Source organism: Rhopilema esculentum, chromosome 5 (assembly GCF_057945365.1).
Source record: "Rhopilema esculentum isolate cy_ngs chromosome 5, ASM5794536v1, whole genome shotgun sequence".
Classification (NCBI taxonomy): Eukaryota; Metazoa; Cnidaria; class Scyphozoa; order Rhizostomeae; family Rhizostomatidae; genus Rhopilema; species Rhopilema esculentum.
Window position 1 is genome coordinate 8,128,806 of NC_142819.1, and position 17,286 is coordinate 8,146,091.

General features: G+C 37.8%; 1 protein-coding gene across 2 annotated transcripts in view; it reads left to right on the forward strand.

Annotated features, from left to right (window-relative positions):
* Positions 1-15,042, forward strand: part of LOC135689883 (serrate RNA effector molecule homolog) — a 33,596-nt gene extending 18,554 nt beyond the window's left edge. For both annotated transcript variants that reach the window (XM_089116206.1, XM_089116207.1), the window contains 6 exons: positions 479-629; positions 1,112-1,222; positions 2,054-2,208; positions 7,661-7,826; positions 9,405-9,504; positions 14,623-15,042. In XM_089116206.1, the coding sequence (XP_088972332.1) occupies positions 479-629; positions 1,112-1,222; positions 2,054-2,208; positions 7,661-7,826; positions 9,405-9,504; positions 14,623-14,704 (765 nt within the window). In that variant the 3' untranslated portion in view covers positions 14,705-15,042. The remainder of the gene's footprint in view (positions 1-478; positions 630-1,111; positions 1,223-2,053; positions 2,209-7,660; positions 7,827-9,404; positions 9,505-14,622) is intronic.
* Positions 15,043-17,286: the final 2,244 nt, after the last annotated feature.

The following is a 17,286-nucleotide window of genomic DNA, read 5'->3' on the forward strand; positions in this document are numbered from 1 at the left end:
GGGTATCTTGTGTATGCACATTTCATTCTTTGAAAGTAAACTTCTTAGGTGAAGTCAATCGACTCATTAAACACAAAAGAGTAGTCAGGTGCCTTAGGAACAGAATCAAGACATTCCGCTACAGTAAAAACCCGCGTATAAGAACCTGGATTTGAAGAACCTGTTAGGCCAAAATTTCAAATTTAGGCCTCCTCCACATAAGAACCTTTTCAGGCCAAAATTTAGGTTGTTACCAGAGCTGCTGTAAAGGTTTCTAGGTCGAAGCTGTCGTTCGTGTCAAAAAATATCGTACAGTTTATTATTTGTCTAATAATAATGAAGAAAATTTTGGATTGTTTACTTTATCTTGCAATTTTTATCAATTAAACCCCTTCCATTAAGCGTACTGGATGCTACGATATGTAGATAATTTTTCCCTAACCATTAATGACTATATTTTTCTTTGGATCCTTGTGACATTTAAATAATTATTTTGCAGACACTTGACAAGCTGCTGATGTATTTGCGAGTTGTCCATTCGGTTGATTATTATAACGGGACAGATTACCCATACGAAGATGAAATGCCAAATCGATGTGGCATTCTTCACGTTCGAGGAGATTTGCCTGAAAAAGCAACTAATTCTGAAGGTATTCTTCTCTTTTATTTGATATAGCGCTAGTACCGTGGTTTTTTCAGATTCTTACAAGAAAACGTTTTCTGAAGTTAAAGTCAAGGAACGGGAAGGAAAATATAAATACAAGAATGAAAACAAGATTCGTATTAGTTTTCATTCTTGTTAGTCTTTATTTTCATTTTTTCATAGCAAGGAAACGTTTTAAACACACTCTCAAGTATATTTATTTCGACAATCTTTTTTTTTAATTTTCGAATTCCCTCTTTTGCTTTTTCGGCTTTGCTTGAATTGCTTCGACATCTACAATAATCACATAAACGCCCCGCTCGAATAAACGCTTCTTTAGATGCTCAAAAATTAACTAAACGCCCGGGCGCTTATTCGAAGATTTACGGTGAAACGAACATTTCACTAGTTTCTTGCGAAATCTTTGCTGGTGTATTTTTGCACCGAATGTTTTTGTTTTAACTGTGTAGATGTTTCTATTCTTTGTAGTGGCAGAATGGAAAGCGAGCGTGGAACAAAAATTAGGCCATTTTTTGGAAAGTGTAGAAGAACGTCTAAACGATGAGGAAATTCAGAAGCTTGGAAAGAAAAACTCGAAAGAATATCCTTTCATTTATTTACTACATTTTACTCACTTTACATTCATTTTCATTATATTTCATTGCATACAACCAACAACAACTAAGTCAATACATAATGCACTAAAATAGCAAATAGACCTCGTACATAGAGAATTCTTGAAGAAAGAGCTCTTTCAAGTAAGAAAACAAGCTTGATATATTTGCTTATAAAAGGAATATAAGCAGTTGCACTGCTTATTGTTATTGAAATGCTATTAAACTTTGTATCGGATAGCCTCTTTTTTCAATTAAAATAGACAGTGTTCAGTTGGAAATTAAAAAGCAGTTCACAGTTTAGGATTCAAATGTTCTTCAGCTTTAAGAAATACAATAGACAGTCGTTGTCATGAGATTATGATGACTGTACAGCCATGAAGGTTTGATTTAAAATACCTTTCCGTAACTGACATGAAGGAAGTTTGCATTGCATAATTGTCCCGTCCATCTGCCTTTAAGTAAGGGGCGGACACTTCGTCAAATATTGGGGGCGAGCCTTTTGTTTTCATAAAATGACGCCGCATTTCCACGACAGCATTTTTCTTTGCAAAGTAAAATTTTTTTCGTTCTAATTTCTTGTTGTCCCCTATGTCGAATCAGTTGGAAACACGACCAGGTCATTCCTTCTTATATGCCATACCTACGTATGCAAAAACCAAACTGCATCTATTTGAACCTTATAATTACCAAAGCACATTATAATTACCAAAGCACGTTTCTTTATAAATTTTTGAATCGTAGAACGATGATAAACATTTTTATTATCGGACCAATATTTTAGATTGGTTTTGCAAATTTTCCTTAACTGTTCACAAGGAAGTTGAGAATTTCATCAGTGCAAATACGCAAGAGCTAGCGAAAGAGAAATGGCTGTGTCCATTAAGTGGGAAAAAGTTCAGGGCAAAAGACTTTGTTGTGAAACATATACACAACAAACATGGCGATAAGCTTGAGGCGGTCCGACTGGAGGTGTGTATTTTCAACTTAACCTATTATATACCATTTTACCCCAATCTTATTTTTATGTCATAGGGCTAGGCTGAGTATTGCTATTGTCATAGAGTTACCCTGTGTGTCAGAGTCTCTATTATTTAGTCTCAGAAATTTTTTTTGAGCGAGGATTGGAGCTACCAGCCACCACAGCCTCCTACAATACTTTATCCCCAGGTCCTTGAGGCTCTGGTACCCAGGATATGCTATAGCCTACCGGCGCCTGCAAGTTAAGTAGACACAGGAGTACACTGAAAATACCAGATATTTCCGCCAATCAACACAGAATATTGCCTGCATCCAGACTTTAATTACCGTTGCGAAGGAGAGCCAATACGGAACTTGTAAAGTTTGCGAATTAGCAGCCACTTTTGAGTTCTGAGACCTTGCGCAATAAATCTCGTATTTGTCTAAGTATTATCTTTTAGCCAATCAGTATCTGGTTTGAGATTCTAAGGACCCAATCAAATTCAAGCACAATGATCGCGTGCTGATAAATCCGCAAGATACAAAACTACACCATCGTTCTGGAAATAGAAAAAACAACGGCCTTATTTTCATTGCTCAGGCCCAGTCAACGGATATAACAACTGAGGGCTCGACTTTGCTTCCTCAGGCCCTGTTAACGGATATAACAACTGAGGGCTCAACTTTGCTTTTACACTGGTCATGATCACGAGATTGGAAATTTTTTATAGAACGTTTGTCAGCATCACGTGGAGGGGAACAAATGTTTGGATTCGAACGATCCTCCTTGAATGACGGAGATGTCTTATCTTGTTCCTCAACAGCAATGTCCTTCAAATCATTGATGGTCGCCTTTAGCCAGGAAGGTCTTCCAACCCAAGGCCGATTGCACCTGCAACTTTCCTGTACTTTGATAGAAATTCTCATTCACTTCAACTAGGCCTTCTTTCAATTTTTTTCCTTTTCTTCAATACATCGACGCAGTTTCTGTAAAGGGGTTTCGAAAATGGAACCAAAAATTGAAAATCAAGGCACAAAAAATTTCTGCTTTTGGATATTATCCGTGATGCTTCATGTTTGCGGGGTCAACTTATTGCGCAAGATTGAACTCCTCTTTGCAGGAGAGCATTTCCTCTCAGAATTTAGTAACGGGCGCTAATTCGCAGACTTTACAAGTTCCGTCCTGGCTCTCCTTCGCAGCGGAAAGTAAAGTTTGCACGCAGGCTACACAGAATAGATCCACCAACAAATCAGCTGTCTGTAAAAAGTCCGCAGCTGAAAATGTCAGGAAATTTACAGGTGTGGTCCGCAGCAAAGCGAGCTGCTACATGCCCACTTGATAAGGGGGACTCATGTGTAACTGAGGAAAGAAACTTTAGCCCTGTTAGTGTACTGAATGCATTCCCAAAAATATTTGAGAAATTGATAAAAAGAGGGTTTAAGTCGCACCTTGATAGGTCCCTTTCTATTTTATTTTCAGATTATAGAAAATTATATAACACACAACATGTTTTGATAAGACTAACTGAAGAGTATTGATCTGAACTGGATTACGACTATATTGTGGGTGCAGTTTTGATAGACTGATCCAAAGTGTTTTGTTGTTTACCTCACGATCTGCTAATTGCAAAGCTCTCTACATATGGTTTTGGTGAAAGCTCTTTAGCGCGGATCTAATTCTACCTTAAAGGACGTCAGCAAAATGTTACAATGAATAATACGTGCAGCACCTTTCAAAATATAGTTTCTGGTGTTCCCCAAGGGTCTATATTAGGGCTCGATTCTTTTTAATTTTTACATAAACGACCTTCTTCTGTTTGTTAAGAAAGCAGCAGTCTCAGCTATGCAGGTAACAATACGTCTATGTGTTTCTCTAATAGTCCTTTCATGGTCCGCCTGGAGATGTGTATTTTCCACTTAAGCTATTGGTCCGGTTCACATGTAACTTTAAGTCCGGTTAGCATTTATCAATGATGTGTGCGGTTAATGTTTATACGTATACGTTTACTCTGGATTCTTCACAAAACGTCGACCTATGGCTTTGAACTGTGGCTTTTCTATTACCCGAACCTTTTTGGCCTGATGCTCACAGAATCATGACTTTTGCTTGAATGGCGCACTTACTCGTGGCCTACACCTGTCCATTAAATTGGACATCTATTTTTGTTTTGGCTTGTTGCTGTGTTCAGCGGCGGTTCTAATAAAGAAACCCCGCTGAGTTTAAAATTATAAGCCATATTATCCCATCCTTTTTTTGTGCCAAAGTACTAGGCCGAGCATTGCTTTAGCCTACCAACTTCTGAAAGTTGACTAGACAGGAGTACAGTGAAAATCCTTGATAATTCTGACCACCAACATGGAAAAAGTCAACCATCAGACCAGCTTAATGCAAATAGTCCGCAGCTGTAAATGTGAGGAAATCTACTGCTGTCCGCAGCAAATTGAGCTGCTATATGCCAACCTTTTTGCTGCTATTTAAAATTTTGAACTACAACTGAAGCTACCTAAACACATGCCACTCATTATGGTGAAGGACACAAGGTCATCTAGTCTCCATTATGAGTAATATTTACGATTTTCAATCAGGCCCGTAGCCAAGGGGTGGCATTGGGTGGCAATGCCACCCCTGTAGCAAAAGAATACCAGCCTATTGCCACCCCGAAAATTTTGTCTCTTAATCTTTTTAATGAGCTTTTTCATCATTTTCATTAGATTGTCATGACAATTTGAGTCAAGCTAATACTGATTTTCGAAATATAGTTTCTGGTGTTCCCCAAGGGTCTATATCAGGGCTCGATTCTTTTTAATTTTTGCATAAACGACCTTCTTCTGTTTGTTAAGAAAGCAGCAGTCTCAGCTATGCAGGTAACAATACGTCTATGTGTTTCTCTAATAGTCCTTTCATGGTCCGCCTGGAGATGTGTATTTTCCACTTAAGCTATTGGTCCGGTTCACATGTAACTTTAAGTCCGGTTAGCATTTATCAATGATGTGTGCGGTTAATGTTTATACGTATACGTTTACTCTGGATTCTTCACCAAAGCTCGACGACTATGGTTTTGAACTGTGGCTTTTCTATTACCCGAACCTTTTTGGCCTGATGCTCACAGAATCATGATTTTTGCTTGAATGGCGCACTTACTCGTGGCCTACACCTGTCCATTAAATTGGACAGCTATTTTTGTTTTGGCTTGTTGCTGTGTTCAGCGGCGGTTCTAATAAAGAAACCCCGCTGAGTTTAAAATTATAAGCCATATTATCCCATCCTTTTTTTGTGCCAAAGGACTAGGCCGAGCATTGCTTTAGCCTACCAACTTCTGAAAGTTGACTAGACAGGAGTACAGTGAAAATCCCGGATAATTCTGACCACCAACATGGAAAAAGTCAACCATCAGATCAGCTTAATGCAAATAGTCCGCAGCTGTAAATGTGAGGAAATCTACTGCTGTCCGCAGCGAATTGAGCTGCTATATGCCAACCTTTTTTGTTGCTATTTAAAATTTTGAACTACAACTGAAGCTACCTAAACACATGCCACTCATTATGGTGAAGGACACAAGGTCATCTAGTCTCCATTATGAGTGATATTTACGATTTTCAATCAGGCCAGTAGCCAAGGGGTGGCATTGGGTGGCAATGCCACCCTTGTAGCAAAAGAATACCAGCCTATTGCCACCCCGAGAATTTTGTCTCTTAATTTTTTTAATGGGCTTTTTTTATCATTTTCATTGGATTGTCATGACAATTTGAGTCAAGCTAATACTGATTGAGGGAAAATTGTTTATTGGGGGCTCTTATTACCCGTGCAGGGCATAAATAGTGCTTTGCATTCAAGGAAATTTTGCTGCTAAACAGGAACCTGACGCTACTTTGGCAATTATTCATGTTTTGATAAGACTAATCGAAGAGTATTGTTCTGAACTGGATTACGACTATATTGCGGGTGCAGTTTTGATAGACTTGTCCAAAGCGTTTGACTGTATACTCCACTATTTGTTAATTGCAAAGCTTTCTACATATGGTTTTGGCGTAAAATTTTTGGCCTGATCTAATTCTACCTTAAGGGACGTCAGCAAAATGTTACAATGAATAATACGTGCAACACCTTTCAAAATATAGTTGCTGGTGTTCCCCAAGGGTCTATATTAGGGCTCGATTCTTTTTAATTTCTAAATAAACGACCTTCTTCTGTTTGTTAAAAAAGTCTTAACTATGCAGGTGACAATACGTTGGTATATTTCTCTGATACATTACCAGATCTTTAAATATTTTAAATAATCAAATTGAAAGGCCACAACATATAATAAAAAACTGTTATCAACTATCACATCATCATCATATATGGTCTTGATCACACCTGGTCTGTTGCTCAGTCTGTGGCTATTGGGGGGTGGTTGATTGTTTGTGGAATTTAGAATGTATTAGTTTTTGGAATGTGTTTCAATCTTCGTAAAAATCTACATTTTGGAATTCTTCAAAAATTTTTTATCACTCTTTTCGAAATGTATTAGTTTCTTTTTATTTTCTAATTAATAAACACATATTGAACAAACTATTGAACACTCAGTCTGAGAAATCCTAGCATTTTTGGGCGTCTTGTTGGGCATTGTTGGCCCTAGAAGTGGTCAAATCAGCGCAACAATTCATCCAACATTTATCAAATTATCAATAATAACAACCACGGGTTTACGTCATTCACTCCAGCTTCTGTTGGAAACCGAACGTGGCGACTTAATAGCAAGCAAACGACGGACAACATCAGTGTCTTTAAGTCTCTTTGGAATTCTAGATGATAGCAAAGAAGATAGTATTTGTATTTGTTTCTACCTAGCATCCAGAGGTAGTTTTTAGGACACCGAAAAGCTTATGCTGATCGGGCAGTGTCCTGGTCCTTCCTCTCGATGTGACCACACCTCGTGATTCCTACTCATGGAATTACAGATAGCTGGCGACTATCCTCATTCTGGTTGAAAGTTTGGTCATGCCAGGGACTCGAACCACAGACTCTTGGATCTGTAGTCAGCGCCCCTAGCAAACTGAGTTGAGCATGACAAGGCCAACATATTGATAAAGAGGAGTCTCCTTTCAAATTCTCCTCCATCGCGTTTAGAGTTTTCATCTAAAATATCATAATAGCAGTCTTTATTCTCATCTTCGTTGGACCTAAGCTAAATCGATTCATAAAGCCTCTTTTTTCTTGATGTTAGTTCCCATTTTTCGTAAACTGCATTTGCAACTTCCTGACCAGAACATAACAAATTGAAGAGTGGCGGGCTTTACCTTACTGCGCTTCCGCGAGCATGATTTTGTTGGAAAGAGGGTCCAAAGCATCCCAACTTTATCAAACAACATCTAACTGTGTTTCTTCTGGTGAATGATGGCGCAGATTTTTTATTTTCTTTGCTTGGATCAAAATACTTCGTTAACATCTTGTTGCATGAAATAATGCGATTTGCCATTTCAGGTGGAATTCTTCAATAACTACCTAGCTGATCCAAAAAGACCACACATCCCAGAGTCAAGTCCAAGTAGACAAGGTGGAGGCGCGCAGTCCGGTCAAAGTAGTTACCAGCAATCGACTGGGCACCAGTTGGGATGGAATCCTCGAGGACCTGTCATGATGTATGGGGGTAAGTGCAGTAACTAATCTAGTTATTGAGCTTTTGATTGGTTATTGGGTCATCAAAGCTGAAATGAGAGTTTTTCCTGTAAAATTTACTTGTCAATGGTACCAATCATATTGTAGCAAACCATCAAAGATATCACCCATATTTTTTTCCGGAATGCCCTCACATTGCGGTTGTTAGTACCAAATTCCCTTGCGTGGTAAAGTCCTTGCATGGTCGCACCCTTGCATCATCACGTCTCTGCATGGTCGCATCCATGTATTGGCACGTCCTTGCATGGTCGCACCCTTGCATCATCACATCAACCCTCACATCCTTGCATGGTCGCATCCATGTATTGGCACGTCCTTGCATGGTCGCACCCTTGCATCATCACGTCTCTGCATGGTCGCATCCATGTATTGGCACGTCCTTGCATGGTCGCACCCTTGCATCATCACGTCTCTGCATGGTCACATCCATGTATTGGAACGTCCTTGCATGGTCGCATCCTTGCATCATCACATCAACCCTCACGTCTTTGGATGGTAATGTGTGTGCTTCTCTAATTCTAGCTATTTTCAATAACAAGTTGCAACTATCATTTGTAAGGAGATGACAGGGTTGGTTCTGTACTGGTTTGTGGACAGTCACTGCAGCCAAAAGGAAACATTTTCCACCATTCAATTTCACTCTGGCTAGCGATAGGATTATGTATTACATGCATCTCGATAAATAAGCTTGCAGCTCTCTACAAACTGCAAAGCAAGGAGGCATTATCCTTGTTAACTATTCCACGGCATTCTTTCATGCAGACAATCTCGTCGCATCAAGATAAGAGTCTGAAATCTCGTTTTGCCAACATAAAATCATCTTTTCTGTATATTGTAATTGTTTTAACCCCCGTCCTAGGAAAGATAAAATTGTTTGGGGGTCTTATTACATTAGACACATCTCAAATCTCACTATAGCAACATACAATCAATTTGAACACCCTTTTGCATCAATGTTTACCATCCAGTGTTTAAATCCGTATCCGAGCAAATGAATTGAAGCCCGAACAGGTGTATGGAGTTTATACTTGCTCAGCCAAACCGCAAAATAAACATCCCAGAGCCTATTGATTCTTTACATAGCTTCTTGAACAAAAGAAACTTTAAAATATTCTGCTTCTTCTGCATTCCATAATTTTCAATTGAAACTTTGTTTGCAACGGCCTTTCTCGCCACGGCCCTTCCTGCCACGGCCTTTCTTGCAACGGCCCTTCCTGCCACGGCTTTTCTTGCAATGACCTTTCTCGCCACGGCCCTTCCTGCCACGGCTTTTCTTGCAACGGCCTTCCTTGCAACGGCCTTCCTTGCAACGGCCTTTCTTACCACGGCTTTTCTTGCAACGGACTTTTTTGTCACGGCTTTTTTTGCCACGGGCTTTGCAAAAGAAACGAAGCTCATCCGTCCAAGGTTTATCAACTCTGTTTTTATTTTTAGAGTTTTTCGAAACAAATACGTAAAATTTTTCGTCTTTCCGGCCCACCTTATCCGACAATATAAAGTAGCAATTGGTTTTGTATATTTTTCATCCTCGGGTTATTTGCTTTTTTAGGCCCACGTGTTCCCTTAACACCGCCTAATTATGGAGGAAACTTTGCTGGTGGCCCTGACGTCTACGGAAGGGGAGGAACATACCCCTCTAAAGTTAGCAGGTAAATCTTATATTAATTGTATTGGGTATCTCTAGAGAGCTAGTCACGCATAGATGTCAATTAACTGGTTAACGATTCTGGGCTAAGGAGAAATTAATTTCATTTATTTATGGAATTGTAAGAAATAAAGGACGCCCAAAAAATCTGCTAAAATTTTGCAACAAAAATGATGTCAGTGTATTGAACAAAATTCCCAGATCAATCTTTTGGTTTTTGTCTTTCTTGACAACGCTATACCCAATCAGATCGTTCGGTTTCCTCTGTACTCGAAAACCGCAGTCTTACTATATTACTTCAAAATAGGTAAGGAAGGTGTCTTAAAATGATAAATTTCAGATTTTTTGTTTGATTAAGAGAAACGATTTTCAAGAGAAAAGGTCCACAATACATCCACGTCTAATACATCCACAACAGTCTAGAATTTGCAGAAAAAATTCTCAAATATTCTAATTTCATGTTGGTTTTTATTGATGTGATAAAGCCTAGGATCTTTTGTTTTATTTCATTGGTAGGAAGGCCAATATAAAATTCTACTTGATCCAAACTGACCCAATTTGTTCCAAAGTTCGGCTCCCCTAAATGAAAAGCTATTTTGTTCCAAAAATTTCTTCAGCAGAGGAAGTTTCAAATCCAGTTTGGGATTCCGCTATTCTCTATTGCATCATTTTTAGTATCTGCATTCGGCAACAAGATTACAATCCCCTTCTGATCTACTTGTACCGTTTCTCGAGTTTAGGGATAATTTATCTGAAACTTAGAAATATAGACTAGGGTCATCGCTGAATGCCCATTAACATTAGGACTGGCCATTCCTAAACTGCGTGGTACTTTCCACAAAACTTAGGGATGAATTACGGACAATTTATTGACAGTCTCGGGACAATTGCTCGATAAAAAACTTATCTGTGTAGAGCAATAGAGACGAATAATTCGGGTTAAGTTACTTTCTCTTTTCAAAAATCGATGTCTCCAATGCATTTCCGTTTCCGTTTCTTAATGACGTCATGGTGACGTCATAACAATATATTTTTTGCAAAAGCTTCCTAAATTGATATTAATTAGGCCTCCAATAAGCAATATTGGGTGAAAATGTATGCCGAGGCACATAATCGATGTTTAGCTCATCAGACGTCTCAATTTATTATGCCATTCAATGGTGATGACGTCATGACGTTTCTGATAAATCCGCTGCTAGTGTTGATTTTTTTCCCTACAAGTTAATATATGTTGAAAATATTCACTGAATCATTCCTCTGAATGACTGAATGAATGAATGAATGAATGAATGAATGAATGAATAAATAAATGAATGAATGAATGAATGAATGAATGAATGAACGAATGAATGAATGAATGAATGAATGAATGAATGAATGAATGAATGAATGAATGAATGAATGAATGAATGAATGAATGAATACATTAATAAATAAATGAATAAATACACAAATGAATATGATGAATGATTCAACAAATGAATCATGCCCGGGAGCTTAATCATCCCTCGCGAAAATGACATCTTCTATTAAAGATTTGTGACCTCGTTTTTAAAATGTGCTTTGTTGTTGTCATTGATAGAGAGAGTCCTTGGTTCTTGGCATTTTTAGCCTTATTATAGAATGTGATGCAAAACACAAGCTCAAAGCCACAAACATTACTCACGAAATGCATGTCAAATTGATATTAGAAACAAAAAGTTAGTGCAAAGTCCAAGGGGAGTGTCGTTCGCACGCTTTCTTGGGCTTACAAAAGAACGTGGATGGATTGAAGGTGAATCAAAGTATCTTAAAGCATAGAAAAGATTAGAAAATAATCTGAGAGAGATTTCATCAAGTGCGGCGCAGAAAAGTAAAGACATCACGAAGATAACCAGCATTCTACCCGCAGAAAGAATTAACTCGTCCTCAAACTTCATATTTTAATGAGAAGGTGTCATTTCTGGAGAAAAAGAAGGGGGAGTTCTCTAAAACATTGTAAACAAATGTTGTTCTTCCTGAAATTCATCGCGAAAGGCTACTGAAATGTGACAGAGATTGGCTAAGATCTTATCAAGGCGTTTCTTGAAGAAAGACTTTCACCAAATCCGAAAAAGAGTATCTGAGCACCTTTACAGCAAGAATCCATAGAGACGTTTACACCTGCAAACAAAGCCATCAAGACCGCAGAGGAAAAAAAGAATCAGATTGTTAAGGAACATTGAGATCTGTTTAATAGAGTGGCAATAACTGCCAGAAGGCAAAGGCACATTTATATGAAGAACGTCATCAGCAACTTTGAACTCTCCATAACGGTATAGACCAGGCGGAGAATAGGGGAATGATCACTCGAGGGTGAAATTGATGGGAACCAAGCGCTCTTGGTCAATTCGAGGGTGCTAATTTCGAAAATCGATGTTGTACAGGGCTTTTGGGGGTGATCAGCCTCTTTTTCATGTTTGAAGTCTCGTTTTTGCGTATATGAAAGTGATCAATGAAAAAACAGTTTAAATGGAAAAAAGTTAAAGTATCAAAGTTAATTAAGCATATTTCTTGCGCATAAATGGTTAAAATTGAATTATTGTCTGTTAAGGGGGCCAAAAGCCTCGTTTTCACGAGAAAATTGCGTAATCTTAAAATTTTTATACTTAAATAAACATCTAAAAAGCTTAATACATCTTTTGTTGAGACTAATTTTTTTATTGTCGTCCGAAGGAACTATGCAGCGCTTTCAATTACCAACTGATAAATGACACTATGAAAAAACAACCGGATCATCTAAACGTTTCAAAGTTCCTCAAGATCGTCTTCTGAGTCATTGCACATGACACTCTAAGCGTAAAGCTCTTTTTTACTCTGACAATAGAATTCTCATTCACCCCAACCATCATGATCTATCTATTAGGAAGCCCAACTGAACCATCAAACCACCTTGAAAATCATAAAGATTTAGTTTGCATGCAGAATATAAAGCCTTGTGTTTGCTTCACATGGCGGCAGAAGACTGAGATTAATGATTTCTTAATGTTTTCCGAACTTCTGCATAAGCAATATGCTGTTGACATATTGAATAATTCCCATCAAGCGAGTCAAACTTTGCCGAACATTGAGGAGTTTGGTTGGCAAAAGTATAACGAAACAGGTACATACATTGCTAAAGCCAATTTAAAGCCAATAGTACCAAAGAAATATCAGAGTTGGTCACATCTGGTTGCAAAGATACACCAATTCAACTTACAGTTGCAAAGAATACAGATCTTGTTTTGGAAATTTCTTCAAACTTCATTGTACGAATTCAATAAGCTCAGATTTGGTTTTGTCACCATAATTTTAGGCTGGATACAATTTTCATATTGTTTTTGCTTATTGAATTCGATTTTACGATTCTAGATTTTACGGGAAAATGAAGTTTGATAACTTGTAAGGGATTTGACGGCAAAAATCATTCCGGGTGAAACTTTCCCTCCTAATATCCAATCACGGTCAAGCAATATCCGTGAGCAATAACATAATGAAATCTTCCAAGTAGACTAAAATTCTTGCTCTCGATCCGAATCTATGGTAAAAGATTTAGTCCAAAAGAATTTGAGGAATTTGTCAGAATGAGGCTGTAAGTTGAATTGGTATATAAGAGATTATGTTGCACAAAAATGTGCCATTGCGTTAATTGCGAGAATACAGATTTAGGTACTGAAATGCAATATCAATGACGAGGAAGACGAAACAGACGATTAAACTAGAGACTGCTGAGTTCTTGTTCTTAATTTGTAATTGTTAAAGTTTGTTTGCCATTCAGAGTTCATAATTGTTGTGTTACTATCTTATCTATCTGACGTCACTGTGACGTCACATTACCAAAGAAAATTGAACTATTTTATTTTAAATCTTCTTTATGTATATTATATCAATTTTACAGTTTAGATTGCATGATAGTTCTTCAAAAGATAATTTGCCTCTTACTGTTTCGGAGAAAGATATAGTGAATGAAGTCACGCCTTATACCTATGAGGTCATGCTGTCGTCATTAAGAATTTGACCTGGAGACATCGATTTTTAATTTCTACGATAAAAGTTGAGTCAGGCTATTTTGAATTGGAAGAATTAGCATAATGTGAGAACGGGATTCGTATTCTAGGCAATAGGACCCGGACTAGTAGACGAAAATGTTTCTTGACAATGATATTTACTGTGACACTGAAACAAATCGTACCATTGCCGTGACGCCTTGCTTTTAAAATCATCTTTATTTTAATGAAGATACGACAACTTTTCAGTATGGAAAGGGTCCTAAAGAGAAATTTCATGCATGATAGTTCTTCAAAAGATGATTTGCCTCTTACTGTTTCGGAGAAAGATATAGTGAATGAAGTCACACCTTATACCTATGAGGTCATGCTGCCGTCATTAAGAATTTGACCTGGAGACATCGATTTTTAATTTCTACGATAAAAGTTGAGTCAGGCTATTTTGAATTGGAAGAATTAGCATAATGTGAGAACGGGATTCGTATTCTAGGCAATAGGACCCGGACTAGTAGACGAAAATGTTTCTTGACAATGATATTTACTGTGACACTGAAACAAATCGTACCATTGCCGTGACGCCTTGCTTTTAAAATCATCTTTATTTTAATGAAGATACGACAACTTTTCAGTATGGAAAGGGTCCTAAAGAGAAATTTCTTCTGCTTTCATCATTTTGTATTTAGAAACGTCATTTTTTAAGAGGATCCTCGGGATCCTACTCATTTATTCATAAGGTCGGCGTTTGTAAGACCATGAATTTTAGATTTCATTGTATCAGATTTGCAATCATTTTTGTTCATTCAAGACAATCTTAATACACTGTCTGCCTATTTGATCACCAACATCTGATAGGCTACCCGATTTTCCCTCATCATCGAGCTAAGCCAGTTATACTCTCCGGGAGTTTGAAATCGACCTTTATTTTCCGTCGATTGTGAACGCAAGTGGAAATCTGCAACCTCATTAGGTTTTCCAGTGTATCAAATATCCCTTATGCGATCTGTGAGACTTTTGCACTTACAGAAAGCCAGCCTGTAAACATGTTTTCCAAATCACGGCGTTTAGCTTTGTGGCTGTTCATCTTTGAAACTCATGCCATCAAATCTTTGTTGTTTTAGGAACGCGATGATGCCAAGAGACTCGAGAAAACCCGTTCATTACAAAGATCTAGATGCACCAGATGATATGGACTTTTTTTAAAACAAAAGGAATCGTTAAGATTCTTTACAGTATGTTAATTTTTGGCATTCTCATCTCCAGCTAAAAAAATAGTTTATTATCGAAGCCTGCATGCCAGTTCAATAGAATCCAACAATCTGATAGAGAAACAGCCCTTCGGCTTGCCAGCTAGAGACAATGACTTTGGCAGTACATTGATGATGCCACTGATTTTCTTTCTTGGTCATTTGAATATCGAAATCGTAAGATTCATTTGTCTATTCGATTAAAGTTTCAGTCTTTTTGTATACAATGTGAGCGTTTATCTTTGCCGGTTAAGTTGCTTACCTTGTGCTTATTACATAATGAATTCTCTGAAAGTTTTTATCTTGGTATAACCTTGATGGTAAGTTTGATAAAGGAGACGGTTTTTGGCTTCAAATTGAGTTTTGCTAGCCTTGTATTTAGATAGGTTATTTCTTGGGAAGAATTTATCTTCAAATTTCCTGCCAATTGAATAAGTTGAAACGGATAAAAACTTTGGGCATGCTGAAAATTGTCCAAAATTTGAAATGGCGGAATTCTCCGAAATGTCCCATTTTTAAGTCGTGATTCCTTTGTTGAAGGGGACATCGATGTTTTAAGACATCGTTTTTCACCAAAATCTCCTATTGCCTCCCTGTTTATTGGGCATGAACAGTGGCAAAAATGCTTCGAAAGTGGTAGATCTACAAAGTATCGATAATTTTGGCGGCCCATTCCTCACTTACAAAGCTATTTGGACTTAAACTTTACTTGCGATATACACAAGTAACACACCATGAAGTTCATTTCCATACATGCAGATGATGTTATAGTTTCCAAAAGTACTTAGGCCCCGTTCATATTGCTCCGAATTCCAATGAAAACGGATAAAAAAGTATCCGTTCTTACCTTGCGTTCACACTGCTCCGCTGTGAAAACGGAGACTTTTGAAAACGAAGACTTGAAAACGCAAAACGCAGTGTGAACACCGAAAAGGATACTTTTGAAAACGCTAACAACAACAGCAACAACAACACAGCAAGATGCTTAAACCGCGCCAATTTGAACAGCTTCTCTCAACATTGCCGATTCACTCGAAGTTAGTACACTACTTGGAGAAATATTAGTGGCAGTGGGTTGTTTGAAAAGTTTATTAGCAGTCACATGGTCTGTAAACCAGTTGGTGGCGTTTTCCTTTTTATCCAGAGCGGAGCAATGTGAACGCCTCATCGTTTCCACACCGTTATCAAATGTATCCGGAGCAATGTGAACAGGCAAAACGGATCGATATGAAAACGGATAATAATGATTACGGAGCAATGTGAAAATAGCCTTAATCAACTGGCCACTTTGAGAAAGACATTTTTTAAAGGAGAGTTCCATTTTTCAGAGGATATAGGGCTAAAACTTCAAATAAATGAAATTGCCCAAGAGCGACGTCTTATGATTGTCATAAATGCGAGTTAGTCGATGGAATGAAATTTTAGATTTTTCAAGTTCATATTTGATACAAAAAAATACATCCTTTTATATTGGCACTTGCAAAGTAGCAAAAGACTTGCCGCTTCCAAGTGCCTGTCAATCTGCCAATGTTCAAGAACTTTTCTAATACCAGGGAATTTGCTAATCACTATCAACAAGCCAAATGATTGTACTGCTCAGCTTTGAAAGGCGTTATGCCTCTAGGCATTTCACTGGCCATGGTCATTTAAATTCCCATTGGTTGGACTGTACAATAGACCTATTGCTAGGGAGCCAAACAATATTTTCTTGAGTTGAAGCGTGTGCATAGACAGATACCTCTTTTCCTGGAACTGAATTTGTAAAATAATCCTAATTTTTGTTAAGTGTGCAAGTTTTGACAAGAACTATATGAATTTTTGGAAGTATTTATCTAGTTCGGCGTGCCACCGGTAGGTACTTCTGCTACCTTGCGGTCATCTTCAATGACTTCTTGGTTTTTATCCAAACCAATAAAATGTGATCCCTGTATTTTTATTACAAAAACTGGCTTGATAACTTTTCAAAACGTCGGATTTTATTTTAGATTTCTAAGATCTATATTTTTTGTACTGACTTATTTTGGCATTTCGTGATAATTGGACACAATTATTTCTTGTTCTTTGATATAATTTATGGTTTTGTTGTCATCGTTCTTGGTTCCTATCATATTTATTTTTCAACTTTTCTTCGATCCAGTATCACCTTCATGTAAATCATGACAGCATTACGCATTGGCTACCCTGTGTACTAAAGCCATAAAATTTACAGCGAGGACATGGAAAACCAAGCGGCGAAGCGGAGGAGCATGAAGCTGAGGAGAAAATACCGTTCTTATCTTCTATTGTCCGCGCTCGGATTTATGTTGCTCTGGTACCCAAAGTAAAGTAGCATTGGGCATAAGTTTAAGATCAGATTCTCTCCTGAGAGCCCATCTATTGATACCATTGTTTGCTCTGTAAGGCCTTTAGTGCTAAAAGTCGTGACGAGCAAAGAAGTCGCTATATTAAACAACTCCCAAGCGAAAAACATTAGAAAAAGTAACCGAGAAAAGGTATTTTCTAAAAATGCCAATTGACTAGCAAACTTCATTATCCTAA